The 27,959-nt window shown below is 45.0% G+C and overlaps 1 protein-coding gene across 4 annotated transcripts in view; it reads right to left on the bottom strand.

The window, feature by feature from the left end:
- Positions 1-4,335: 4,335 nt before the first annotated feature.
- SEC14L5 (SEC14 like lipid binding 5) overlaps positions 4,336-27,959 on the bottom strand; it is a 66,292-nt gene continuing 42,668 nt past the window's right edge. For all 4 annotated transcript variants that reach the window (XM_084818876.1, XM_084818878.1, XM_084818875.1 and 1 more), the window contains 10 exons: positions 21,263-21,375; positions 20,651-20,840; positions 18,665-18,753; positions 15,445-15,515; positions 14,913-15,084; positions 13,583-13,717; positions 11,377-11,514; positions 10,419-10,664; positions 9,141-9,319; positions 4,336-7,425 (listed from right to left, as the gene is read on the bottom strand). In XM_084818876.1, coding sequence (XP_084675002.1) covers positions 7,320-7,425; positions 9,141-9,319; positions 10,419-10,664; positions 11,377-11,514; positions 13,583-13,717; positions 14,913-15,084; positions 15,445-15,515; positions 18,665-18,753; positions 20,651-20,840; positions 21,263-21,375 — 1,439 coding nt within the window. In that variant the 3' untranslated portion in view covers positions 4,336-7,319. The remainder of the gene's footprint in view (positions 7,426-9,140; positions 9,320-10,418; positions 10,665-11,376; positions 11,515-13,582; positions 13,718-14,912; positions 15,085-15,444; positions 15,516-18,664; positions 18,754-20,650; positions 20,841-21,262; positions 21,376-27,959) is intronic.

The raw sequence follows: 27,959 nt of genomic DNA, 5'->3' as shown, positions 1-27,959 counted from the left end.
CCTCACAGTGTTGTTGTTGTGAGGAGAAAATGAGAGGAGGAGGAAAATGTAAGCTGCCTTGGGTTCCTTGCAAGAGGGAAAAAGGCAGGATATGAATGCAACGAACGAACGAACGTACCCAGCTCTGGCAGCTGGTAAGTTTTCTTGAAAGCTCCTCTGTATCAAACTAAGGGATATTCTTACCTGTGCAAAGCCAGGTCTGTTCACTAGTATATAAGTGAAATAAGTCTGAAATCAACCTTCAGGTCAGGTTTTTGCACGTGCGTGAGGAGGGGATGGGCTGAAAAGTCAAGGTGTGGCTCTAGACATGCAACTTTAGCGAAGGAGCTCCAAGAGGAATACTGTAGGGTAGAGGGGCATCAGAGTTCTACAAAATCAGCAGCCTTCCCCAACCTAGTGCCTTCCAGATGGGCTGGACTCCAAATCCCATTACCCCCAAACAGCATGGCCATTATGCTTTCTTGAAATAAACTATTGCCTGTTAAAAATTAATAAAAAAAACCCTAAAGGCACAACCCCATGTATGTTTAGACAGAAAAAAGGCCTAGAATTCCCAGCATGCCCCAGCCAGCATGGCTTGCTGAGGCATGCTGGGAGTTGTAGGCCTTTTTTCTGTCTAAACATGCATAAGATTGTGCTCTAAATAAGCTAAAACTGGACAGCTAAGAGGAACAGAGTAAAAGTCTCCAGCTATAGCCAAGACATACCTGATTGATATATGTAATGTTCTCTGATTCCTTGAACCATGGTTAAGGGATCAAGGGCAAGCTATGTGCTTCTGCATTGACATCATGGTTTAGCGGTCCGTCTGCATTGAAGGGAATACTAACCATGGTTATCTTTAAGGAGAGTTTGAAAACCACCTCCAGGTCTTGGAGCTGAACTCATTTTTTTTAAAGGACCTGGCTAGTATTTGATCTCTGTGTACATAATGCTGCAATGTGGTTAATTTTGAAAATGGAAGGGAGGGAGGAATTTAGGTGGGTATGCGGAGGGAATGCATAAACCCATGGGATACTCCTGACCTCGTACCATAGTTAGCAGATCAGAGAGTCCTGTGTTTGCAGCAGGCCATTGTAGAACATCCAGGAACTACCACAGTGGAGATTAGCCACCTTCCCAAATGCTTTTAGTTAAAAACAACTCCTGTCCAGATAACTTTATTTTTTCCATTTTAAGTTACAGCAAAATGGAAAACAGAAACACATTAGTAACATTCAGCCTCCAACAGAGACACTGCCAAAATATAGCTTTTGCATGACATTTGCGGACCACCAGCATGCATACAAATAGTGATCTGAAAACCTCTTGCTGACAGGAATAAGTCTCTGTTAAAAGACAGACCACCACCAGCAGCAGCATATTAGCTTGGCTGTTTGGTCTTTCAGGATGTCCATTTAAGCAGCTCAAGAGTTAAGTGCCGCTAAAGTGATTTGTCATCACGCTGGCACCAGTTTAGCCCGTCAATACTGACAGCCAGCCTTTGGGGATAATTTTAGCAGCTCTTGCAAGTCTACTGGGAGACTAAGGTACTACTTGCAAGATCTCAGTAAAATGCCCTTAAGATAGTAAACCATTCTGCATGGCTATTGGTAAAGGCTATCTAGATGTTATTAAATATTTGTGCATTGAAAGGGTCACAGTGTAGTGGTTCAGAGAACTAGCACAACAGAGGGGGAGAAAGAGGAATCTATTCTAAAAGCATCAAAGACAGCAGCTATGTGTATGGCACTTAAGTTCAACTTATTGAATGATAGGGATCATCAACTGGTAGCCCATAAGATAACTCCCACCACCCCCACAAGGATTACCATCTGGCCCCTCAAAGAAGCAAAGTGTGCATGTATGGGTTTGTGTAGAGAAGTGGAGGCTATGGCCACGGGACATTCACTTGCTGACAATCCATTTTTTAACAGCTCACCTGTCAGAACTAGTTGCTGATCAGGGTATTAGGATGCTCTGGGGTGCTTCCAGATGAGGCTTTTGTCATGCAGTCCCCTTGCCTCATTCACAGGATTTCATGGGGGGGTCCGTATGATGTCTTTCACTTGTAACCCTTCCATGTCTTCCCACTACTTCTGTCTTTTTCTGTCCATGGAAAAGATGGAATAGCCGCAAGCGTATTCTGATCAGTAGCGCTAGGTGCCCTTCATCTAGAAACACCCCTGGTCTCACACACACCAACCCAAATACTAACTCGATAGGAAAATGGAGTCAAATGATGCAATTTTTTTGTCCAAATGTCCACTTCTGTTCTTCTGAACTGTACAGCGCAAAAAGGAAGCCAGTTGGAACACAGTATCTGTGGCTCTGTGCCTTTCCATCAACACACTTTCCCCTCCTTGCAAGGCACTATGCTCATGTCTCAAACGCTGGAAGAAGCCAAACATTTAGTTACCAAATTCAGCAGTGGCTAGTGATCTGAAAAATAAGGCTGCATTCCATGCAAAGTTGCATGTGTTGCCCACCATGCAGTCTAGATTGTTAATAACCTTAGCTGGCATTTACAAAAACCGAAGATCCTATGCCTCATGATTTCAGAATCAAGATTGAAAATGTGGGTGCGGTGCCTTTTAAAGGCTCAGGTTGGAAGGCAATTTGGCCAGAATTTCCAGTGGTCAGAAAAGAAAGTTTGTATTCACAGCATCCCTTCCCATGTCCACCAGTCCCTCGTGCCTTCTATCTATATCTCTTCTCATTAGTCTCCAGCCTTTTACCAACAAATGTTGAAGGCTTAATAAAGGATAGTGTAGTCAGAAATCTGTATGTTACATTAAGTCTGTGCAAATTTGCCCAATACACATAAAAATTTCTTCAGCAGAATGCAGATATTTTATTTAATTTTTATTAGTAATACCTGTATACCGCTTAATCTCTGTTTACAAACAAAGCAGTTACATTTTGATATACCAGAGCCCTGTTCTTCACTTTATAAGCAGCCCCTTTGAATTAGACCAAAGGTCCACCTAGTCCAGCATCCTGCTTCCCACAGTAGCCAACCAGATGCCTTTATAGACCTTTGAGGCCTGGAAGGCAATAACCCTCTCCTCTCCTGAACAGCAGCAACTGGTATTCAGTGGCAAATAGCTAAGAACCTGGAAGTGATTATTATTTCAACGTGCATCTCACCTTTCTGCATATAGCATCAATAGCTATTGATAGACTTATCCTCTCTGAATTTGTCTAATTCTCTTTTAAAGTCATCTAAGTAGTGGCTATCACATCTTGGGACAGTGAATTCCGTAAGTCAGTTGCATGTTGTGCAAAGTAATGCTTCCTTTTGCCTGTCCTGAACCTTCGGCCAATCAATTTCATTAGTTGAATCCAAATTCTAGTATTGAGGGAAAAAACGCCTCTTTGTAAGGTTTAATCTGTACTCACTTTCAGTTCACAGGAATGCCAGCTAGAAATAATTCCTAACCATCTAGCAAGGCTGACTAATGGAATAATATGGCTGTCTGTGGGAAAAAGCCCTGTCTCCGAAATATAAACAAGTCTCATTTATATACTCCTGACAGATCAGTCCCTTGAACAGCACTAGTGCTAGCCCCTTCTAGCTAAACCTCTGGCAGGCACTGGAGACCCACTGCCTAAAAGTCACTGGCCTAATAAACCTGTTCGGTGCTGCACGCCGTGGGTTGGCCGAAAGAATACCTATTACATAGAAAGGACAGGAAAAGGATTGATGGACAATACCTTTCAGTCAAATTTACATCTGAGCTTGGTGGATTCTGGTTATCCCCCCTCTCCCCCCCCCCCAGAGCGTAGTTGATGTCTCATTCAGTTTACAATAAGCACAGCCAGTTTCTGGGCTGATCACATGAATCCAACAAACCCACATCTGCAGTGCAGCATGCAGCCACCCACCTGGATATTTGCTTTGTCTTAACCCTTCTGGCACAGCAGCCAGAGCTCTCTTCTACATTTTCCCTTTTAGCTATCACAAGCCCTTCTGTGTCGAGACAGTGCATATTTATGTTCTGTACAATGCCTATCACAGCTTTGGAGCTAACTGTTAAATAGTAAGTAATATTGCTCTCGACTGCACCCCAGCACAGAGTCCCAATGCTGTTCACCTGAATGCGGTAAGTGCAGGAATCCTTGGACACAGCAAGAGCATCTCACATTTCATGCTTGTTGCTGTAAGAAGGACAACCAACAGCAATTCGGCATAGACTCATTAGTTAAAACAGCTAAATGAAAACCGACCTATTTATGAACAAGACCTGCTTGAAATAGTTAGGAAAGATTCACTGATGAAACTTTGGACTGTTATTCAGCCCACTGAGAGTATTTCCAGTGTTCAAGTAATGGGAAAAGGGAGACAGAGAGAGTGCAGATGAGGCCTTTTAATACCAAAATACTATTCTGCTACTCAGTTAGTCCCTATACAGTACTGAGCCAAATTAACAGTCATATAAGGAACCACTATCTCCGCATCTTGGGCCCAAGTTTCTACCATGCCATAGTCAATGCAGGAGACACTATGCCTAGGACGCAAGCATCACTGATCACTTCAACTAATGAGGCAAAGCCTCCACACTTGTGCACCAGCATCTGCAGAATTAATGATGGATGTTCTGTCCATGCGCTAATGATTTAAGTCAGCAATTCTAAACATACTTATTAGGGAGCAAGCCTCAGTAGGATTTAAGTATGAATCAACATGCATAACATTGCACTGCACTTCACCAACATTTATATCCTGCCTGCCTTCCATGACAGAACTCAAGGCAGAATATGTTCCCGTGCAGTCTCCCATCCAAATACTGACCAGGTCTACAACTGCTTAACTTCTGAAAAACTTCTGCATTATGTGACTTCAAACTATGCCCTGGGCAAACATGCCAAATATCCTCATTGACAGATATCTACAAACTTATATGTTTCTAGGTGTAACAGTGCAATTTGTGCTAGGATGTACAACAGCCTTCCCAATCTGGTGTCCTCCAAATGTTTTGGACTGCTTCCAGCATACCTGCCTGTTGACCATGCTGGCTGGGGCTAATACAAGTTGAAGTCGAATCTGGAGGGCACCAGGTTGGGGAAGGCTCAGGTACAATGAGATGAAGGCTATGGCAAGGTGGTCAAACCATAGGCAGAAAGAAAAATCTGCCACTGTGGCAGTCATAGAATACCAAGATAGAGCAGCCTGGTTCACAAACAAAAGTGACGCCCTCATAAGATGCCTCAGAGAGTGAGAAACATGCTGCTGGTCAATAAAAGGAAATTCAGGATGTCCCACTTCATGCTAGATGAGGCCATTAGGAGTGAGGATTGTTCAAATAGTTTAAACAGGCTGCTGTTTTCCCCATGGGTATGAGAAAGATCAATTCAACAGTTGATGAATTGTGTGGGCTTGCGCATGCACGCATGTGTACACATGTGCTTAAAATTCTCCACTGGCTGTTTTTTTGTTCAAAATTGCCCCCTGCCCACCTCCTGCTTTCTCCTTTATATGCTGCCTTCATTAAAAACAAAAACAAGAAACCAAAAATAGGAGAATGTTACATGCAATTGTGTACAACATCTAGCTTTGCCCTAAGATAAAGCAACCTAAAAGGGGCACTTGCACATTACAGCCAATTCCTCAAAAGGACTGCTGGGAATTAGACTTTCGAGACAAGCCTGGGCAGCTAATTCTCTGCAGTCCCTCTGCAGAGGGGCAGGAATACTGTGACACACTTTGCTGAAGCGGCTGGCGCTGGTCGGTTTTTCCCTTCTCTCCCAAGTAATGCAGTGCATCTTTGAACAAACTCACAGGCAAGCAGAGGCATTTGGAATCTAGCCTGATTGTCTCCCTTCTTATCCTCCACTTACAGGAAAAGTAAAAATAAACCTTGCCAAGGAGAAGCCATGTTTCTGATACCTACTTAGAAGTATCTCAGCCTTTATCATTCCTTCCATGTGTATGTAACTTCACGAAATCATGTTCTCTGTAAACCATGTCCATTCCACATTGGCATTTGATTAGTCCCTGTTGCTGCCTTTTCCGAATATCTAAAACTTACAAAATCAAAGTCCTTGATCATTCAAGGAACCAGAGCAGTTCCTAGCTACAACGTGGGCCACAGCTTATAAAAATCAAACCCTTTGATTCAAGAGATTAAACGGGGACCTGTGTGGTTAATTCTGTATAATGTAGCCCTGTGCTCCAAAAATATCCAGTTATGAAACCATGTATCAGCAAAACAGTATAAAGCTTAAGATGATCAGAACTCCCCCCCCCCTTCAGCCCCAGGAGTTGAGCACACAAAAGAGAGGGTATATTCCATAATAAATAGTTGAGCTATACCTATAAAATGATACAAATAAGCTATTAATCTAAGCCTTAACCTTGAATAAATATGTCTTAAGAATTTTGAGTTTTTCACATACACACACGCGCACACACCTGCACACACACTTAAAGTGCCCACCCCAACTTGAGTTTACTCCTGCTTTCAAAAATAATAGCTTCTTCAACACTGTGGAAGAGTTTTGTGCCTATAGAAATTAAATATTGCTTTGCTTAGCCCTTTGTAATGGAACTCATTTCCTACCCTGAGAAAGGGATAGGGCAAGATATTACTCATTTATTGCTCATAGACCTGAGAAAAAATGGGGGAAATCAGTGCTTACTCTTTTAAGAAACTGTTTCAGTGCACTGCAGGAAAACCTGTGTAGGTTTCTGGGCCTCTCAGGGATGCCAAAGCATGTTAGCTAGCAATATCCAGGTATCTAACCACTGAGATAAGTTTCCTACTTGAAGTAACCTGGAAAGCTGGTTCCCCCGCCCACCCGACCCAATCTATTTATGTACATATTAGTGGTTTGCATCTAATCCCTGCTACCGAGGCACCTTTTGCACCTTGCTAAAATACAAATGGCACTGTGGATGCCCCGAGAAACTAGACTAGTTTTTGCTACACGTAAAGACAGCTCTACAGGTCCTAATAGGTAAGGCAGCACCAGATAGCTCTACATTTATGTAGAGCTATGCTGACTGGAAAGAGCCCTTTAACCATAGGAATTATGTAAAATTCATGCAAAAGCAATATGCATTCTAATGCACAGATTTGTTAATACACAATCCAGGAAAGCCAGTCTTCAAGATCTGGAAGCTGTCAGTCTATTCCTGAAAAAACCAAGGATTTCAAGCAGCTCCCTAGAAACAATGTTGTGCCCAAATTGCCGTTCCTTGTGGTGCCCTGGATGGCCATCCCTAGGCGCTGCCATTCACCCACAAGGCTCTTTGGCTCAATCCATGGGGAAGACCCAAGGAAAGCATCTGGGGCCAGCAGTTCACTGCTTGGTGTTCAACACTCTCCTGGATGATGTTATCTAGAAACTAGAGAGCTGCTCTGCGATTGGTTGGAAGATGTTGTAACACCACTGAGCTGTGAAAATCCACTGTTGCAAGATTCCAAACTTGTCATGGAGCCCCTGGGGTGGAAAGAAAGGGAAGCATTTGTTATACTGTGCCCTTAATGATACCCCAAGTGCATTAACAAATGTAATCAACTTGTTTTGTTCCAGTGTTATCATCTCCTTGTTCTCTTCTGCTGCAGGACTTGTCCCACTTTCAAAGTGTCCTAAGAAAATTCAACTGAAATTTGAAAATCCTTCTACCTCCAGAAGAGATGGCTTTTATTAACGGGAGCTATTCACAGGGAACAGTTAGACATAGTGATCTAGGGTTACATGGCACAATGAAAAATCCCTCCAACAAAATGGCTGGTTTGCATGGCTAACCAGCGTTTAAATAAGTAGGAGCGAGTGAGTGTGTTGGTTACCTACCGGCTGCTCCCGCTGAGCCAATGCTCCATCCCTGGTTGTTGTAGTGACATTTGAACCCAGAATTGTAGGTTATTGGGGGAGGAACAGCCCAGACTTGTAACCCAAGAGTTATAACCCAAGAGTTGTAGCCATGGGCTACAAGTCTGGATTGTTACTTCTCCAGCAACCTACAATTCTGGATTTAGATGTCACAGACAACAACTCAGGGATGGAGCATTCCTGGGTTCTTTAGTTGAGCAGGTGCAGTCAGTCAGGAGCCAGCACACTCACTAACGTCTGCTTGTTTAAACCTTGGTTTGTTGTCCCTGGACTGTTTAACTCAGCAGAAGTGCCTGGCCTGCTGGCTAGGAACCAGCACACTCACTCACCCCTGCTATTCGCAACAAACCATGGGCTGTTGTAACATGTAAACGAAGAGTCTGGTCATTGAGACTCTGGACAAGTCAGTCATAACACTTTGAGTATACGAAGAAGGGAGCATTTCTACACACACTGTTAAGGCCAGACTTTGCTAGGGCTCCCATGTGCTGCTAGACCCTGAGGCCAGAACTAGATATTCAGTTGAACACATGGGACTCCTACTCCTATTTTATTATCCAATGAGCAAAGGAGAGGAAATATGCAGGAGAGAAGTGGCAGACAGAAGGAACCCTCACTGCTGTTTTCCCTCTTCAGCCCCTCCTTTAAGCTGCTTTTCCCTGCTGAGGAGCGGCAGAAGAAAATTAGCAGGCAGGGGAAAGTGAAGCACCGAACTCCATTCACTTCTTCCCTGAAAATCCTCCCCATCTACATCTCAGAGGCAAACATGTGACTCATGCATTTGCTGCTGAACTTCCATCTTGAAAGAAAATATTCCAAGGGGCAGTTCTGACATATCCTGTGGAAAGTGGATATTGGTAACTGGAGTAGAGTGTAAACATTTTCCATGTTTACATGTATTCAGCTATGCTTAGCTAGAGCAGATGGAAGACATGTGTCAACAATGGAAGGAGAGACTGAAGGCAATAGCTAATGCCTGAAGAAGTCAGAACTCTTTTGCCCTGGAGGACAGCGCTCAGATAGTAATTCTTCCAAGGCAGGAAAAAGACAGTGCTGTCTCTGGATTAAATTGGGAATGCATCTATGTGACTGGCACTCATGAGCTGGAGATCATTGAGCTCATGAGCTGGAGATCATTGCAAGCTTATGATCTCAAAAATTGAGCAAAACATCATACTACATTACAATGGATTTAGAATAGGGAGGTGTAACAAATAAAGAAGCAAGGTGGTTGTTAGGACTTTCCACAACCACACCAAGTGCTGCTTGATGGCTCCCACATCGCAAGTCATGCAATAGATTTCCCCCAGCATCGCTCCTACCTGAACTCCTTGGATGCAAGGACCTCATAGTAATACATGATCTTGCACTTGTGATTAGAGACCTGAAGTGTGGCCAAGACATCATCAACCCGAGACAGGCTGGTCCCAGCATAGGGAGTTGGGCTGTGCATTTTCCACTGGAGGATATAAAAGCCTGGCCAGCGAGTCACATGGGAACCCTGAACAGTGACAGATGTGGAGAAACACAGTCAGGGAAATATAAAGGGCTTTTTTCGTTTAGTTTTGTTAGAAAGCCATCTTTATTCTTGGCATCTTGAAACAATGGCCAAACTGTAAAAAGCAAAAAGGTCCAAAGTGAAGTAAAATTGATGCACATGTCAGGGGTTTATAAGAATCCTGTAAGACTCCTATGGATATCAGCAGGTTGACTACCACTTTCCAGCTAACTGGGCATTTCTAGCTAATGGAGGAATGATTCTGTCTTATTCAAGGCATCAGAAGTTCTGAAACATAGGTTTTCTAACTGATCAAGGGATATCTGGTACTCCTCAGAAGCATATCAGGGGCTCCTCAATGATAAACTTCATACGTCTTTCCCTGCAATATGCTGCCAAAGAAGAATATTGGGGGTGTTCTAGACTGCACTCTCAAGTTCACATGGGCAATGGTGAAGCTTGGCCAACTGTGTACATGCACTGAGTGTCTGTCCTAAGCATGTCCCAGAATCCCCTATGTCTTAGGGTCCCATGGCAGATATACAGGGTTTCCTTGGCAGACATCTTCATGCAGAAAAGGCTCCCTGAAGGAAGAAAGTTTGAAAGCCACTGTTCTAAGACATATGCAGAGAACTTTGTACAGTTCAGTGCAACAGAGTTTTCCCCATAGTTCAAGAGTTGGGGAAGGGGACAGTATATCCTAGTGGGCACAGCATATTATGCATGAAAAACCTGTATTCAAATCCATGCCCAGACATTAACACATGGAGTGGCTTTTGGCAAGTTATTCTCTCTGGTTCAGTTCCTCATCTATAAAGCATCAACAAAGATGACATGCACTAAATTGGCAAATCACTTCGCATGGTGGCAGTATTATAAAAATAGTAGTAACCAGAAAACACAGAACTGAGTTCCCCAGGGCAGTTGGTTAGTCAAATGTACCTGCCAGCAACTGATGCTCAGGAACTCCGAGCCCAAGTTGAAAATGGCAGGGTGGAATTTCCCGGTACCCTGAAATGGCTTCATCACAGGGAACGACTTGCTTTTGCATAACGATTGAACCACAAAGGCCAAGCATAATAGGTGTGGAAGCACAACTGACCTGGATGCTCTCGCCTTCCCGGCAAACCAGTGGGGACTCCACCCGGCTAAAATCTACTCCCAGGACCCAGCTCTTGCCGATCAGCTGTACATTATCCCCAGCAGTCAAAGCATTTGGCATTGTAGGCTCCTTCTGGCTGGTCTCAGGAGCTCGCTTAGAATGAAAGAGACTGTACACCACATCTCCTTTCAGGATGTCAAAGTCCCAGGTGATCACTGATTCCCCTTCCAAGATCTCCACTACTATCTAGGTTAGATGATAGACAAAAGCCAGCATCCATCCACCTTCACATTCAATACAATGCTGGTCTTATCCAACAAATCAGTTAATAGTATTGCTATTGTTATAGATAATGAAAAACCTTAATAAGTTACTGTGTGTGTGTTTTTTAAAGCTACTATCTGTCATCCAGTCTAAGAAAGTCTGTGCTGATTGAGGGACCCTAAACCACTAACTGTAGTGGTTAAGAGTGGGTTGAATTCAAGACAAATATGTTTTTGTTCTGTTTTCTATTGATTTATTCTATAAATCAGAACAGATAGATTTCTAGCTAGTTTCAAGTTGCATGAGGTAGGCACAAGGGTTTGGGGAATTCATCTACTATGCTCCACAGGCAGACAGATCTTGATGATATAAGTATTAATTGTGCATTCTGGATTTTTCCAATTACTATGTACTAACCACAGCCAACAGCAAAATGGCCATGAATAGGAGAGGAGTTTTAACTCTTCCCTCCTTCAGGAATGGAGTATTTGGGGCATATGAAGGGCCATTATGTCAGGAATTTGCTTTCTACCCCCAAGCAGTTCTCTTTCCTTTACTGTATCTCCAAAATCCTATCTGTGGCACTGTTTCCTGGCCTGGAATAACACACAGCATTTGCACTCAGGACTTACAGACTCTATGGCCTGTCCTCCTGCCAACCCTTCTATTGATCAGAAGATCCTCTCCATCCTACCTCATGGGGAGCACCTTTGAAGATATTTGCAGAATGATATATGGTTTCTGTCCAGAGACGGATATGATCTGAGATTTCGGGCTCTTCATCTGTTTGATACAGTGACTTAGGGACAAGACCACCTTCAGGCACATTACACTGTGGGAGGAACAAAATATATATCTGTTCCTCTCTCTCTCTCTCTCTCTCTCACACACACACACACACACACACACACACACACCATCCTCTATCCAGTTGTTAAAGAATTAGGGGACTGTCTGGCTCATAATAATAATTTAAAAAATCCTTTGCCATAATAACTAGGTAAGAGAACCTTATGCAAGTCAACAAAAAATGGTAAGTTAAGCAGTCTAGCCTAGCAGTCAGACAGCCAGGAAAAGCCACTGGAGCATTTGATACATTTCAGGACCTAGAATCTGCAGTCTCTTTCAAGAGAAAAAGGCAAGAAATCGGACAACATGGCCAAAGGGTATACAAACTGCATAAATAGGTGCATAAATTAATTTGTAAGGTCAAGAATTACCCCAGAGGGGTGGAGGGTATACGTGGCATATGGAGGATGGGAGAACTGAGTGGGAAGAGTGAGAACAAAGAGGCAGAGACATACAGGGCTGCAGAATATGGGGAGGTAACTCTGTACACATGAGGTAAGTATGTGTGTTTGTATACAGTTGGGTGAGTTAGAATGTACTTGTGAATGTCCTGTTGGGTAGGCCAGGTACTCATCTCATCTCAAGGTATCTGTACTGTGATAAACTATTCATGAGTCAATACAAACTGTTTTAAGGTTTGCTAACTGCCTGAAGGAAAAATGTATTTATTTTGACAAAGACTTGAGGAAACTAAAGAGGCCGTGACTGTCACCTGAAAAAGGAGAAAAGCATCTTTAGTTCTTGAACATTTAGAATAAATAAATAGATGCCGAGGGATACCATGGATCAGTTTAATAAATGTTATTTCTGATCCTCCATCAAGGAGGTGGAGAAAAAAAAAAAAGCCTTTAATGTCTCTGCTGGAAAGCCTTCCTCCAACAGCAATCTTTTGATTTTATTCATGGATCTGATTATAGTCCTCTTTCATTGACCATGCTTCAACAATGGTAAACCAGAATTCTGGAGAATCCTGGCTTACGTTGAATGAGCTGCATGTTCCTCCACACAGGCCATTCACTCGCACTTGGTTCCTCCTGTCAATGGGAGTGGCTAAACTAACCAGGAAAGAAAAGCTTAATGTGTCATCCAAACCGTGGCTCCTGGCTTGTTGCTCTCAAACAAGCCAGAATTCATAAACCAAGAACAATCCCTGCTTTGTAATTCTGGCTTGTAAAGTGCACAAAACAGGAGCCCAAATTCAGATAACATGCTAAGCTTTTACAGGCAGGAAGAGTCAGGTGGGAGAGAACTGGCTGTGTGTACCAGCATGCAGCTCATCCATGGTCATACACATGAACTTATTGTTTGCATGCAGCTTTCTGTTACATGCAAACATGGGCACTGTGAAGCAACCTGAGCCATACTGTAAAGCAGGGGTGGGCAACCTCAGTTGTAGGCCCTCCAGATGTTTTGGCCTACAACTCCAGATGTTTTGGCCTACAACTGAGAGCCAGTGTGGTGTATTGGCAAGAGTGTTGGACTAGGAGCTGGGAGATCCAGGTTCTAGTCCCCACTCGGCCATGGAAGCTCACTGGGTGACTTTGGGCCAGTCACAGACTCTCAGCCCATCTCACAGGGTTGTTGTTGTGAGGATAAAATGGAGAGGAGGAGGATAATGTAAGCCGCCTTGGGTTCCTTGCAAGAGGAAAAAAGGCGGGGTATAAATGCAATCAATCAATCAATCAACTCTCATCATCCCTCACCAATGGCTGTGCTGGCTAGGGTTAATGGGAGCTGTAGGCCAAAACATCTGGAGAGATACAACTTGCCCACCCCTGCTGTAAAGCAAGCACCAATAATAGCAGAAACACAGACTAGCAAAGCATATTTCTGTACCATTATTAAAGTGTCAGCCTCCTCTCCAAAACCAAGAGCAGAAGCTGTGCCTTGATGTTTATACAGAGTTCAACACCAACAGGAAGTCATATCGCAATTGGAACACTGCACATTAATATGACCAAACATTTAATAAGGATGTAATGTTTCCTACAAGATAAATAAAAGAAAGCTCCACCCAGAGATTTTATACTACAGACATTCTCCAAACTTACCACACATTCTCCTCCAAGGAAGTCTGGAATCACATCGTTGTCTAGATAGTCTACAAGCCCTCCAGGACCCTGATAATTGTTGCCACTGTAAATAAGGAACTTCTGCCTGGTGTTCTCATTGATAAATGGACTAACCTGAAATAGACAGTAAAAGCTGTTCTCATTTAAAAATGCCCTAACCCAAAGGCTTAGGGTTCTGGGGCATATCATAATAACCTAAAGAGAACACACAAATCTCTCCAAAAACAGAATCAAATGAAATCAGGCTGAAATAAATTGTAAAAACTCAGTCCTCAGCTGTTTTAACCTTGAGCCCCAAAGCAAGCCCAAACCAATCACTATGCTTCTAAAGGATGCTTCATCCTGGACTTTGGTGAGACTCCAACTGGAGTATGTTCTGTAATGGTGAGGAGGACTTGGAGAATAACTCTTTGTACACTCTTAATATCTGAACCTGGTGTATAAATGTTCTTGTTAAAAAAAGCACCCTCAGTTGATCTTAGCAATCATAAAAAGACAGGAGAGGAGGCAGTCACTAATGTATATTGAGCCTGAACCATTTAGAGCTTTACCAGTCAAAAACCCATGTATAACTGAATGAAAGGGAAAAAAAAGATAGCACCAAAACTTAATCATCATCCATTGGCCAGAGAACCAAGGGCCACTGGGAGGCTGCACCTCTGCCTTCCTGGAAGAACATCACGGCAAGGAGGAGACCAACCCAGTCCCATACATCAGAGAAGGAACAGCTGCAGGGAGCTTGTTTCATCCTTCCCTGCCAGAGAGAACACCTATAAGAACTTTGAAACTAAGACTGGTGCCTGAGGTTTGCTCTTTTTCCTCCTCCCTGCCAATCCCTTTTCCTTTTGTGTCATGGCTTTTAGACTGTAAGCCTGAGGGCAAGGAACTGCCTCATTAGTAACCTTTGTAAGCCACTCTGGGAGCCTGTTTTGGCTGAAGACTGGGGTAAAAATACTGTAAAATAAATAAATAAATAAGTGCATTCCTAGCATTTTTAAATCCAAACAAGATATGTTATTATCTGTAATTTCTATAGCAATTCTCATAGAGCAAGTGTTTTACAGTTATCATTTAGCACTTTCTTGCATCAAAAAAAAGAATTCTGCATGGAAGAAACTCAAGTTGCAACTACCCAGACAAGAACCTAGATTAAGAAAATAAGTCAAGCAACTACATGTTCCTATCTGTCAAAATAGCCCTTTTAAGTTTGCAGCTTTCACTTCTTGGTGGGTCCCAACTCACCAACCCTACCCCCCTGTACAGACATAGCAAAGAGTAGATGGAATCCCACCCCCCACCATTAACTTACCAGAGTCCACAGAACAGGGAAAACTCTGGGTGCTCGCACAATCAGAAGTCTTCCCAAAGTCTCTGGGTAGTTGTCCTCAACCACCTCAATAATCCTAAGGAGAGCTTTTACTCCAGGGCGCCAGAGGTGACGCATGTTCAACCCTTCAAGGTCAACTAGGCAGGTCCAGGATCTGAAAAAGAGGAAAACTATAAAGCCATTTCTCAATTAGGCACTGGCACTGCACTGGCAGAGACCATTTCCCCAAACGAGGCTTAAGGTCTCTTCACAACTGCTGCTCAGAACAGCATTAACATTCCCCCACATTTGTAAACAGTGTACAAGAAACTACATGGATCAAAATGTAAAATCGTTCATCAAAACAACTATTTTCCTTTTTCTGTATCCTTTATACAGAAGTGACATGTTCCAGACTAAAAGGCATCTTTAGCACTAGCTGTGAAAATGCTCCTAGTCTTAGGACAAGACATTAAGATGTTTTTTAAAAAGTTAAACGGCTTACATGCTCAGGCATAACTAGGAGCATACTAACGTGATGGGGCGGCCAAAGAGATTGGTGTTTTCCTCACACCTCTTTTGTCCTTCCTCATTAATGGACAGTACCTATAAGAACAGGAATGGATCATCAGTGCTGCAGCTGATCTACATATTCTACTACATGTAAAGCTTGCATATCATGTTTAATTACCAAGCACTTACATAAACTACATGTTCTACATAATTTGACATTGATGACATCCAGTATGAAAAATATGCAAATATCTTTTGTATTTAAAATATTTAAATACTTAAATATTTAATTTAAATATTTGCATATTTTTCATACTGGATGTCATCATCCAGTATGATGATCAAATCAAATGTATAAAAATGTATACATTTTTATCATGTATAAAAATGTCATCTAATGTATGTATAATGTATAAAAACGTATGTATAAATGTATAAAAACGTCATCAAATGTATAAAAATATACATTTTAAATACAAGCTTAGGGGTAGGGGAGAGAGAACCAAAGAATGTATGAATTTTTTTTAAAAAAAATTGTTTCCTGGTTTCTAATCCTTTAACAATATTTATCATGTCCTTTTCAAGCCTCTCTCTGCTACCAGGATAGCTAGAATATGGTATGTGTGTATGTTTTCAATGCTGGTACAATCCAACAGCCTCATGAATTTAGGGACCAAATGCTAGCCACCTGCACCTTAAGAGATCCAGCTACTGGGACAAAAAATATAATCAGGTGATAAAAGAAGTGGAACAAAATATGCTGCACATATTGAAAGACTCTAAGGTGATGTTTGCTTGTAAACAAAGGAAGGCAAGTGTTAAGCCTGCACGTTCAAGCTCTGAAGGCCAAATATTTCAGTTGCAACTGTTTTAGTCTCCCTATTGAGTGTAAAAAGCTGCTAAATGGATAAAATAACCAAGGATTGAAGAGATTAAACAAATTTCTGGGGAACAGGGCTATCAACAGCTATTAGCCATCACAGCTAAATGGAACCTCCAAGTCTAGGAACAGTATGCTTCTGAATACCAAATGTTCCCCAACAGGGGACAGCTCCTGCCTTTAGGCCCTGGGTGTGGCCTTCCCAGAAGCAGCTACCTGGGCACAGTTGGAAACAGGAAGCTGGACCAAATGGACAGTAACAGCAATGCTCTGTGTATGTTCTTAGAAGATGAAAGAAAAACAGCAATGAAACTTGGCTTAGGCCTCTCTTTTTATTCCTTCCGTGAAACCCTCAGGTTAATTATTTGGATTATGAATGCCAACAAAATCAGTCACAAGCATTTGTGTCCTAAGTTATTGCATGATACTATCCATAGTGATGCATACACATATATAGTACTCATACAGAACACAGTGATCTACATAATAACAAGCACCAAAATTGACATGGGTATAGCAAGCCAGTACCCACAGAAAATTTCAAGTGGGGCAACTTCTGGGGTCATTCTGGTTCTCTGGACGTCCAACTTCATTGGGGGAAAGGGGAGATAGGAGCATGATGAGGGCAGCAGGAAGGTAGCTAAAACAGGTGAGGTCATCAGTGGGTTATGCTCAGAGGAGGGGAAAAACCAAGGTACTTGGGGAATGTAAAGGTAGATCAGGGAGTACTACAGTTTTGCTCTGAGGAGGAAGGCTGAAGCCAAGTCAATTCCTGCCCTGAATATTATTAGGAAGGTGGTTGTATGCAGCAGGAGTTAACAAGTGCAATAGGGCCACCATCATTTTCTGAACGGAACCTCACTGCTCTGTCATCAGAGCTCAGAGAAGCCTTGGCAGTGCTCCTGTCCTATAACAAGGAAAAACGTGCTTCTTACAACAGTGATCCAGACCACACCAGGTTCTTGCAGCTCTCACACTGCAGGAGGTTTGGACTGCGGTGTAAATAATATGCCAAAGACATGCAGCTCTGCTTCTGTTTTCCACCTACACATCGCAGAGAGGCTGTGGAATTGTTAACAAGGGGATGGAGGTGGTTTAGGGATAGATGAAGGGGGAACAAGCTGAAGCTTAATCCAGAACAGATGGAGGTGCTGAGGGTGGAGAACCTTGCTGATCTGGACAGAGGGATGCAAACAGTTCTAGATGGGGTTACGCTCCCCTTGAAGGGTCAAGATCGCAATCTGGAGGGTCCCCTGGACTTGGCACTGGCTGTGAAAGTGCAGGTGGCAGCAGTGAGCAGGAGTGCCTTTTACCAGCTTAGGCTAGTGTGCCAGCTACAGCCCTACCTAGAGAAAGCAGACCTAGCCTTAGTAATTCATGCATTAGTTACATCCAGGCTAGACTCCTGTGCTCTATATGAGGCTGCCATTAAAGATGCCCCAGAAATTTCAGCTAATGCAAAATGTGGCCATTTGTGTGCTCATCGGGGCCAGATGGTCAGACCATATTACATCTATTCTGCACCAGTTGCATTATTATCTGTTGGGTTTCCAGGGCCACTTCATAGTACTGGTTTCCAGGGCCACTTCATAGTACTGGTCTTGACCTTTAAAGCACTAAATGGTTTGGGGCTAGGTTCTTTGAAGGACCATCCACACCCATAGAAGCCTGACCATGCTTTAAGATCAGTGTAGCAATTAAGTATTATTAATAACTAATAAAAAGACCTGGCTTTGAATAGGTTGAAATAGTCCTTAGTTTGATATAGGAAAGCCTTCAAGAAAAGTTACACAGCTGTCAGAGTTGACACCCCACCTGAGTGAAGCCACACTCACCAGCAGCCCTAGGAACGGCCCCTGTCATGTTGCGCTCCTAAAGCCATCTGAAGGAGAGATCTGCGTTCCCCTGAGCAAGGGCTGCCCCATAGCTGGCGGAGTAGACTACCCACCCATCCCAGCCCCGCAGCTTCAAAATGTGTCAACTGCAAATATATGTGCCGGTTTGGGATGTATGCCACCTAGTGACTGAAGATGGTACTGCAGGCTCCAAACACACAAGTACATTTAAATTAAATTAAGTAAAATTAATGAATGCGTTTAAAAAACCAAATAACTCCCAATAATCCTTAGTATGCATGCCAAGTTTCAAGTGTCTAGGTTTCATAGTCTAGGTATTATGATGCTGACAGACAGACACACACACACCATTTATTATTCTAGATGTTATATCACACTGTATTTTATTTTTATATTGTTATTAGCTGCCTTGGGTGGACATGGTCCAGAAATGCAGCTAGCTTGTAGCTTCTCTAGAGAAACTGTACCTATCAAAACTGCAGAGATAATACAAAGGTATCTCTTACATGACGAAGGAGTGACTCCTCTCCTAGAGCCTTCACAAGACCTTTGGTGTCCATCTGCCCAAGACGAAGTATGTAGAGAGGCCTTCCGTCTTTAAAAACAAAGAATGAACAAAACAGCTGAAAAATGTTTTTGCCTTGAGAAACAGAATGTTCTACAGGAGACATGGAAATGAATTTGAAGAGAAAGGGTGTCAGTATAGCAATAGGTAAAGTGCCTAAGAGATTAAGGAACTGTCAGCGTAACTGACTACTCTGTGTTCATCATACAATCCCAATTCAGTCCATATATATCACCTATTGCAGGGGTGAGCAACTTGTGGCCCTCTAGATGTTTTGGTCTTCAACTCCCATGATGCCTCACCACTAGCTATGCTGATTTGTAGGCCAAAATAACTGGAGGGCCACAAGTTGCCTACCACTGATCTGTGAGAGTCTAATTCTCCCATACACTCATTTTTTAGGAATAGAATATCTTAGCAGCCACTGAAAGAGTTTGTGTTTGGGGAACAGACTGCTTACTTTTTTTCTTTTACGTTTGCTCTTGCTTGTGACCCTAGGATAAAGGGAGGAGGAAGAAGGGACCATAAAACTTATTGACAGAACACATGTTTTGCAGGCAGAAGGTCCCAGGTTCAATCCCTGGCATCTCCAGTTTAAAAAAGTGTGTGTGTGTGTGTGTGTGGCTGGGGAGGGGGTGGGGGGAGAGGGGAGGGGAGGGGAGGGGAGAGAGATCAGGTAGCAGGTGATGTGAAAAAAACCCTTTGCCTGAAACCTTAGACAGGCACTCCCAATCAGAATAGCCAATGTTGGGCTAGATGGACAAATAAAATGACCTGGTATAAGGCAGCTTCCTATGAATGTGAATAAATATTTTTTTAGCTCTGAGAAAAGACTGTGTGGGCACAGATGTGTAATTAAAAAAAACAGTAAGCAAGTGTAGGGAGCTGTATCTGGCATGAAGAAGAGGAGCAAAGAAGTCTTGTAAAATAATTAGGCTTCCATGAAACACTTATATCTGTATTCTCTCTCTCTCATATATATATATATATATATATATATATATATATAAATAAATAAATAAAATATTTTGTGTTTATTATTATGGTGTCCCATCCTTTGCCTTCTCAGGCTATCTGCTTTCAATTGCACTACTTTTAGGGACAGCTGTGACAAACCTGTCATTTTGGCACAACTTCTGGAACTGTCCTGAGCCCACTGGATAGGGAGTATAAATATAAACGCAATATGATGAAGTACAGAACCCTTCAATATGATGAAGCAGGGCTCTCCATTATATGGTACAGGGGATGCCCACAGTGCTTGTATAAAAGGTCAGGTTTGGCTAACTCCACAATCTTACACAGAAGTAAGCCCCACTTAGTTCAGTGGGACTTACTCCCATATACGCAAGTGCATATAAGATTGCAGCCTAAACCAGAGTTTCCCTTGCACTGTTGCCATATATCTATGGCCAACATAGCAAACATTTGGATATCAGAAGATGTATAAAGGTGGGGGAATTCCATTATTTAATTGAAAACACCAATTAAAATGAAGACATGACTGCCCAAGTATCTGCTTATCCCAATTTCATTTTAGAAAACAGGATACATCAGGCTGCTTCACTACATTTACCTACTTGTTTTCTGAATATACATGTAGGAAGGTGGACTGAGAATGGCCACAGACATACATTTTTGAAGTGTAACAGGTAAGATTATGAGATGCACATCTGCTACACTTCCCAAACCTTATTGCTCAATACTTCGGACCGCATCGGACCATTTCCATGTTACAAAACCATTTTCTGGTTTCTTGCCTACATCTGTTTTAAAAATCAAGTACAACATGCAAGATGAGAAGTAGTCCTCTAGGGCTTCCTTAGATTATTGTGTGACAGATGGTGAACCGGTCCACCTACTTTCACATATACTATCATAGGTGACCCCAAAGACACAGCACAGTGGCTTACAGCAAGTTTCCCACCTTTGTCCTGGTAATGCCAACCACCAGTATAATATTCTTCCAGAACAGTTGGTGGTCTCCATGTTTGCAGGATGTAGTCCACCTGACATTGCTTGCGCCAGGTCAGTGACTGACAAAGCATCTCCCGAGCCTTGTCAATGTTGAAGTCACGAGCCCTCAAAAAACGGAGGATATGTTCATCTTTGGGAATCTGAACAAAAAAAAGAGAGAACAGTGGATCTACTGCGCTCATCTTATTATCAAAGTTACTTCCCCATAAACACATCTCAAGACTTCTGCTGGGAAAGGAACAGTTCTAAGGGCTTTTTTACATGTGAAATAATTCCTGGGTCCAATAGCAAGCTAGAACACAACTAAATTTAAGCACAAGCTATCAGCTTCTTTTGAGTTCTCTAGTGGTCTCTGCACTTTAAACAGCCAGTGCAAATACAGGGGGATGACTTTATCCCATTTCATCAATGGAGAAAGGTGAAGTACATTAACTTAAAGATAGAGTAAATCGCTGATGCAAGAACAGTAGTTACATGGTCAAGTAATTATGACCACAGGACCAGTAATTTTACTTAATTAATTCCTTCCTCCAAATAGACAGCCATTGCCATGGATGCTTACCTTGCCTTTGTGCGTTTCTTGCAGCCACTGACGGAGTCTGATCAGGCAGCTTTCCTGCATGGGAGTCAACTGTCCTAGGTACCTTTCTATGTAATCAGCATCCAATTTGTCAGCTGAGGAGGGGGAGAAAACAGTTCCAGAGGGAAGCAAGTTAAGAAGACCACCAACATATTTCTGTCAGTTATTACTGGTTCTGATAGAGAACTTACACAACAGTTTTATCCTTATTCAAACAAAAACACTGTCCCTGGTAGCGCTTACTCCTGAGTGCTAATAAGCTGGGATTTCCAAATACAGATTTAGCAATCTCTCAAGATATCAAAGCCAGGAAAGGGAGGCAAGTAAAGACACAATCACACACCTGATCCTCTAACATCTGAGAGTTGTCCCATCTGCTGTTCCTTAACTCTGTCTTCAGGGGAACCCGTGTGTGTGTGTGTGTGTGTGTGTGTGTGTGTGTCGGGGGGGGGAATTTGTTATAGTTGAGTTCAGTATTTAAAAATTCTGTTTTTCTCCCCATTCCCCACCTCCCATATCCATTTATGTTGTCTATTTGTTTTGTGAGCTCTTTAAGGGAGACAGACCCATAAATGCAACTAAACTGCTGCCGAGTTCCTAACTCCTTGGGATAGGATTGGGGTCTGGAGGCCCATGAAGCAGCAATCTTGCTGAAGATAAGTCCTGTGTCTGGTTGTTGCCTATATGGGAGTTCACATGGGAACCTTATGTGTGTTGCTTTGAGTTATATTGATGGGATATAAATGCGATCATTTTGTAAACATCTACAGTCAGGGCCAGAAATATTGGAACAAGGATATCTGTTTGGGCAGTTGGCCTCTGTACGCTACCACACTGAAGTTGAAAGGAAACCCATCGAGATGGGAGCAAAGTCAGGACTTTCAGCTGTAATTCAAGGGGTTTGACAAAAGTGGGCCACTACTCATTCAGGAAGTACAGCCAGTGACATACACACACACACATCGTTGGTGGCTCATAAGTAATGGAACGAATGGCTGACAAGCAGCTGCATGGCCAGGTGTGGCCTGTTTCCTGGTACCCCATGACCAATCAAGCAGGGAAAAGGCCTGGAGGTGGTTCTGAGTGTTACATTTGCATTTGGTAGCTGTTCACTGGAACTCCCAACATGAGGTCCAAAGAGGTGTCCATGCGAGTGAAGGAGGCCATCATTAGGTTGAGGAAACAAAATAAACCCACCAGAGAGATAGAAAAAACATTGGGAGTGGCCAACACAACAGTTTGGAACATCCTGAAAAAGTAGGACTTAACTGGCAAGCTCAGCAACAGCAAAAGGCCTGGAAGACCACAGAAGACAACTAAAGTGGATGACTGCAGAATTCTGCTCATGGTGAAGAGGAACCCTTCCACAACATCTAGCCAGGTCAAGAACACTCTTGAGGAGGTAGGCATGTCATTGTCAACATCTACAGTCAAGAGACAGCTTTATGAATGTAAATACAGAGGCTTCACAACAAGGTGCAAACCACTGATAATGCTCAAGAACAGACAGGTCAGATTAGCCTTTGCCAGCAAATGTCAAGGGCTCCTTGGAGGCCTCTCTCAGTCTAATCCAGTAGCCAAGTCCAAACACAGACAAAGGGATTATTTTCAAAGCTTTATTCCTCTTTTACAACTTAACTACTCTACTGTTAGCAACTAGATATGAGCAGCAGAGTACCTATGCCCTAAGTTGGAACAGTGGGTCCCCATTTGAAAGGGAATCACTGGCAGACCCTGAACTTATGGGCTAGGGAGAGTCCCTCCCCTTTTCCCTTGGATCCTCTGGGCACAACCGTTGTTTGCACGCCACCCGGGCACTACGCCTCCTTTCCGTGCCCTCCATTTGGCGCCGCTCCATGCGTCGGTGTCCCGCGTCCAGCAAGTCTGCTTCCCACGCTCTGTCACTCCCAGGACTGCTATCTAAGCTAAGAATGCCAGTGGGAGGAATCTCTGGCAGCTGTTGGCCCTGGGAAAGAGGAGCGCGCTCCTCTCCCAAGAGCGGCTCCTCTTCCTCAGAATCAGAACTACTCTGGGACTCTATGGGCTCAGTGTCCACCCTGACATCATCCCCGCTCTCATGAGGCCCCCCCTCGTGCTCCTCCCCTGGGGCCCCGGGTTTGTGGGGGTACAGCTGGTGGAAGCGCCTCAGCAGCAACGGAGCATGTACATTTTCCGCGGGTTCCCAGGATCGCTCATCAGGCCCGTACCCCTTCCAGTCCACCAGATATTGCAAGCGGCCGCGAGAAAAGCGGGAGTCCAGAATCTCCACGACCTCAAACTCCTCCCCCTCCACCAGCACTGGCGGCGGGGGGGAGCTGACTGAGCAAGGAGGGTCACCAGAAACCAGGGGGGACAGCAAGGACCGATGAAAAACAGGATGGATCTTCATGGAGGGGGGGAGAGCCAGGCGAAAAGCAACAGGGTTAATCTGGGTCGTAATCTGGAAAGGCCCTGTGCGGCGAGGCGCGAGCTTCCTTGCGGGCGAAGTGAGAGGGGAGGTATTGGGTGGACAACCAAACCCAGTCCCCCGGTTGCAGAGACGGACCCAGCTGGTGCCGCCGGTCTGCAGAGGCCTTGTAGGCTGTCTTGGCTTGCTTGAGGGAGTCCCGTAAGAGGTGGTGTACCGCTCACAATTCCTCTAAAAAGAGGGAGCTAGGGTGGACGGGAAAGCCTTGGGGTGGTAATCAAAATTGGCAAAAAATGGAGTTTGGCGGGTGGAAGCATGGCAGGCATTGTTATAAGCAAATTCTGCGAGGAGCAGCAAGGAAAACCAGTCATCTTGCTGGTAATTGACATAACAGCGCAAATATTGCTCCAGAGTTGCATTGGTGCGCTCGGTCTGACCGTCCGTCTGTGGATGGTGGGCGGAGGAAAGACGGAGCATCACATGGAGCAACGCAAGTAGCTCCTTCCAGAAATGAGCAGTGAATTGGGCCCCCCTATCCGAAATGAGACCCTCGGGCCATCCGTGGAGGCAGAAAACATGCGCCAAGAACAGCTCTGCCGTCTCCCTGGCTGTGGGCAACCCAGAGCAGGGGTTGAAATGGGCCATCTTAGAAAACAAATCCACCACCACCAGAATGGTGGTCTTACCGTGTGAGCAAGGCAAGTCAGTGATGAAGTCAAGGGAGAGCAGTTTCCAAGGTCCTGAGGGGGTAAGCAGGGGGTGAAGCAAGCCTGTGGGCTTGCCTGAGGGGGCCTTCGCCCGCTGGCAGGTTGGGCAGGAGGCGACATAGGACTTGACATCCCGACACACACGAGGCCACCAAAAATCCCTCGTCACTCCATGCAGGGTCTTGGCAACGCCAAAATGCCCAGCTGTGGGGGAGTCGTGGTACTGATGGAGGACCTTCTCGTGGCGGGATCTAGAAGGCACATAGACCCAGCTGGAATGGTAAAGCAAGCCACCTCGCAAAGAGAAGGGGGTAGAGTGGGGGGGGGCAGAGGCTAGCCCCAATTCCTCCACCTTTGTGTGAACAAAAGCATCCTGAGCCTGTGCAAAGAGAAGGAGCTCCTCCCAAGAATGAGGCACTGCAGCTGCCGCCAGGCCTTGGGGGGGAAGAATCGGGGGGGGGGGATTTTCCTCACTCCCTGGCTGGAGGTCAGGCTTATGAGAAAGAGCATCCGCTTGTAGGTTGTCAGAGTCTTTCACATGGCAAATCTTAAGGTGGAACCGAGAAAAAAAAAGCGACCACCTAACCTGCCGCTGGTTTAAGGCACAGGCTGTCTGAAGATGTTCAAGGTTGCGATGGTCGGTTCTAACTTCGACTGGGTGCTGCGCCCCTTCCAGGAGATGGCACCAGGTCTCCAAAGCGGACTTGATGGCCAACAGTTCCTTCTCCCAAATGGTATAATTCCTCTCAGACATGGTCAGCTTCCTGGAGTGGTAGGCACAGGGTCGCAGCCCGCCGCCCTCCCGATCTGGCTGAAAGAGCACCACCCCCACTGCAAAGTCAGAGGCATCGGTCTGCACTACAAAAGGCTTCCTCGGGTCGGGATGTAACGGGATCAGCTCAGAACTGAAACACTTCTTAAGTTCCTCGAAAGCCTGTTGGGCAGATGCCGTCCAATGAAAAGGAGATTTCTTGCCCTTAAGGAGGTCCGTGAGAGGAGAAGTCAGCCGAGCAAAACTGGGCAGGAACTTTCTGTAAAAATTAGCAAAACCCAGAAAACGTTGCAAGTCCTTCTTGGTGGATGGAGCCTGCCAGGAGAGGACAGCCTGGACCTTTGCAGGATCCATCCTGATACTGTCAGGCGAAATAATGTAGCCAAGAAAGTCCAAAGAGGTTAGGTCAAACACACATTTCTCCAGCTTGGCATAAAGATGGTTCTCGCGGAGGTGCTAGAGGATGGCGGAGACATGACACTGATGGGCGTGGGGGTCCTCAGAAAATATAAGTAAATCATTGAGATAAACAATGAGGAAAGTGTCCAAATAATCCCGGAAGATGGCACTCATAAAACGTGAAAAGGGGGGGGGGGGCGCAGGCGAGCCCAAAAGGCATCACTAGGTATTCATACGTTCTGTACCGGGTCCCGAAAGAGGTCTTCCACTCATCCCCCTCCCGGATGCGAATGAGATTGTATGCGCTATGCAGGTCCAACTTTGTGAAAATCTTGGCTCGCCCCAGGCGCTCCAGCATCTCAGGTATGAGGGGGAGGGGGTACTTGTCAGGGATGGAGACTGAATTTAGATTTCTGAAATCATGCACCGGGTGGAGTTCTCCAGATCGTTTGGCCACAAAGAAGGTAGGAGCGCAGGCGGGGGAGGAAGACGGGCGAATAAAGCTGCGTTGGAGATTCTTGTCACAAAACTCCCGCAGTCTTTGCGGAGCCAAAGTTCTGGCTCCGACATCGAATACAGCCGGCCAGCGAGGATGGTCGCCCTCGGAATGAGGTTAATGGCACAGTCAAAAGGGCGGTGGGGGGGAAGCCGGTCAGCCTCCTTCTTGTCAAACACATCCCGAAAAGCTGCATACTTCTCTGGGAGGATCATGGTAGCTGAAGGACTGCCAGAAGCAGACAAGGAGGGGGAGAAAAGGGTTAAGGCCTGGGCTGGGACTGGCGCCTCCTCTGGGAGGCAATGTTTCCGGCAGTAGGGAGATGCAAACTCCACTTGCTGAGGCCCCCAAGAAATCTGAGGGTTGTGCTTAGAGAGCCAGGAAACACCCAGCACGATTGGGTATAAGGGAACCTTGGCTAAGTGAAACTGAATCTACTCAACGTGGGACTGGGCACGCAGAGTGAGCGGAACTAGGGATGTCGGAGAATTTCTCCATGAATCTCCGGGAGGCCGAATGCCAACGCATTCAGCCCCCCGAAATTGGTGGGGAAATTCTCCGACACCCCCCGCCCCCCCCCCCCCCGGGATGGGACTTACCTCGTGCGAATGTCCCTCTTGGTGGCAGGTCCCGGCGGCGGTTCGGCAGCAATTCGGTGGCGGGGGCTGGTCTTCCGACCAGCTGCCACCGTAAAAAAAAAACAACAACAACGTGATACGCTATGTAACAGCCTATCACGGCTAGATTTTCAAAGTCAGCCTGATAGGCTACGTAAATCGTTACGTAGCCTATCACGGCTGACTTTGGGGGTGGAAAAAAGCGCGTATGCAAATGGCGGTGCCCATGGGCACCGCCATTTGTGTTCCTTATTTAGGCATGGGTAGTCTACGTAAAGATTTACGTAGACTACGGCGAAAATAAGGGCAACGCAAATAGCGTTGCCCTTATTTTCGCCATAGTCTACGTAAATCTTTACGTAGACTACCCGTGCCCAAATAAGGAACGCAAATGGTGGCGCCCATGGGCGCCGCCATTTGCATACGCGCTTCCCCCCCCCCCCAAAGTCAGCCGTGTGTCAAGGGCTCCTTGGAGGCCTCTCTCAGTCTAATCCAGTAGCCAAGTCCAGACACAGACAAAGGGATTCCTTTCAAAGCTTTATTTCTTCTTTTACAACTTAACAACTATACCGTTTGCAACTAGATCTGAGCAGCACAGTACCTATGCCCTAAGTTGGCACAGTTGGTCCCCGTTTGAAAGGGAATTACTTGCAGACCCCTGAACTTAAGGACTAGGGAGAGTCCCTCCCCTTTTCCCTTGGATCCTCTGGGCGCAACCGTTGTTTCCGCGCCAACCGGGCATTACGCCTCCTTTCCGCACCCTCCATCTGGCACCGCTCTCTGCGTCGCACGTCCACCAAGTCTGCTATCCGCGCTCCGTTACTCCCTGGACTGCTATCTAAGCTAGGAATGTTGGTGGGAGGAATCTCCGACAGCTTTTGCCCTGGGAAAGAGGAGCATGCTCCCCTCCCAGGAGCGACTGCTCTTCCTAGGAATCAGAACTACTCTGGGATTCTATGAGCTCAGTGTCCACCCTGACACCGTGATAGGCTACGTAACGATTTACGTAGCCTATCATGGCTGACTTTGAAAATCTAGCCATGATAGGCTACGTAAATCGTTACGTAGCCTATCACTTTTTTGTTTTTTTACTTAACTTTTTTCTTTTGTGGCCGGAGAGGGGGGCGCTCCCCCCCAGCCAGAATTTCGGCGGGGAGGGATGAGGTGCCTCCCCCCCGGCCAGAATTTCAGTGGGGAGGGACAGGGCGCCTCCCCACCCGCCAAGAATTTTGGGGGGAGAAACGGAGCGCCTCCCCCCCCCACCGAAAACAGCTGCGGGAC

Source organism: Heloderma suspectum, chromosome 12 (genome assembly GCF_057233095.1).
Source record: "Heloderma suspectum isolate Gila_16-S chromosome 12, 16-S_ref, whole genome shotgun sequence".
Lineage (NCBI taxonomy): Eukaryota > Metazoa > Chordata > Lepidosauria > Squamata > Helodermatidae > Heloderma > Heloderma suspectum.
The sequence above is the reverse complement of the archived record's forward strand: the minus strand, read 5'-3'. Positions and strand labels throughout refer to the sequence as shown.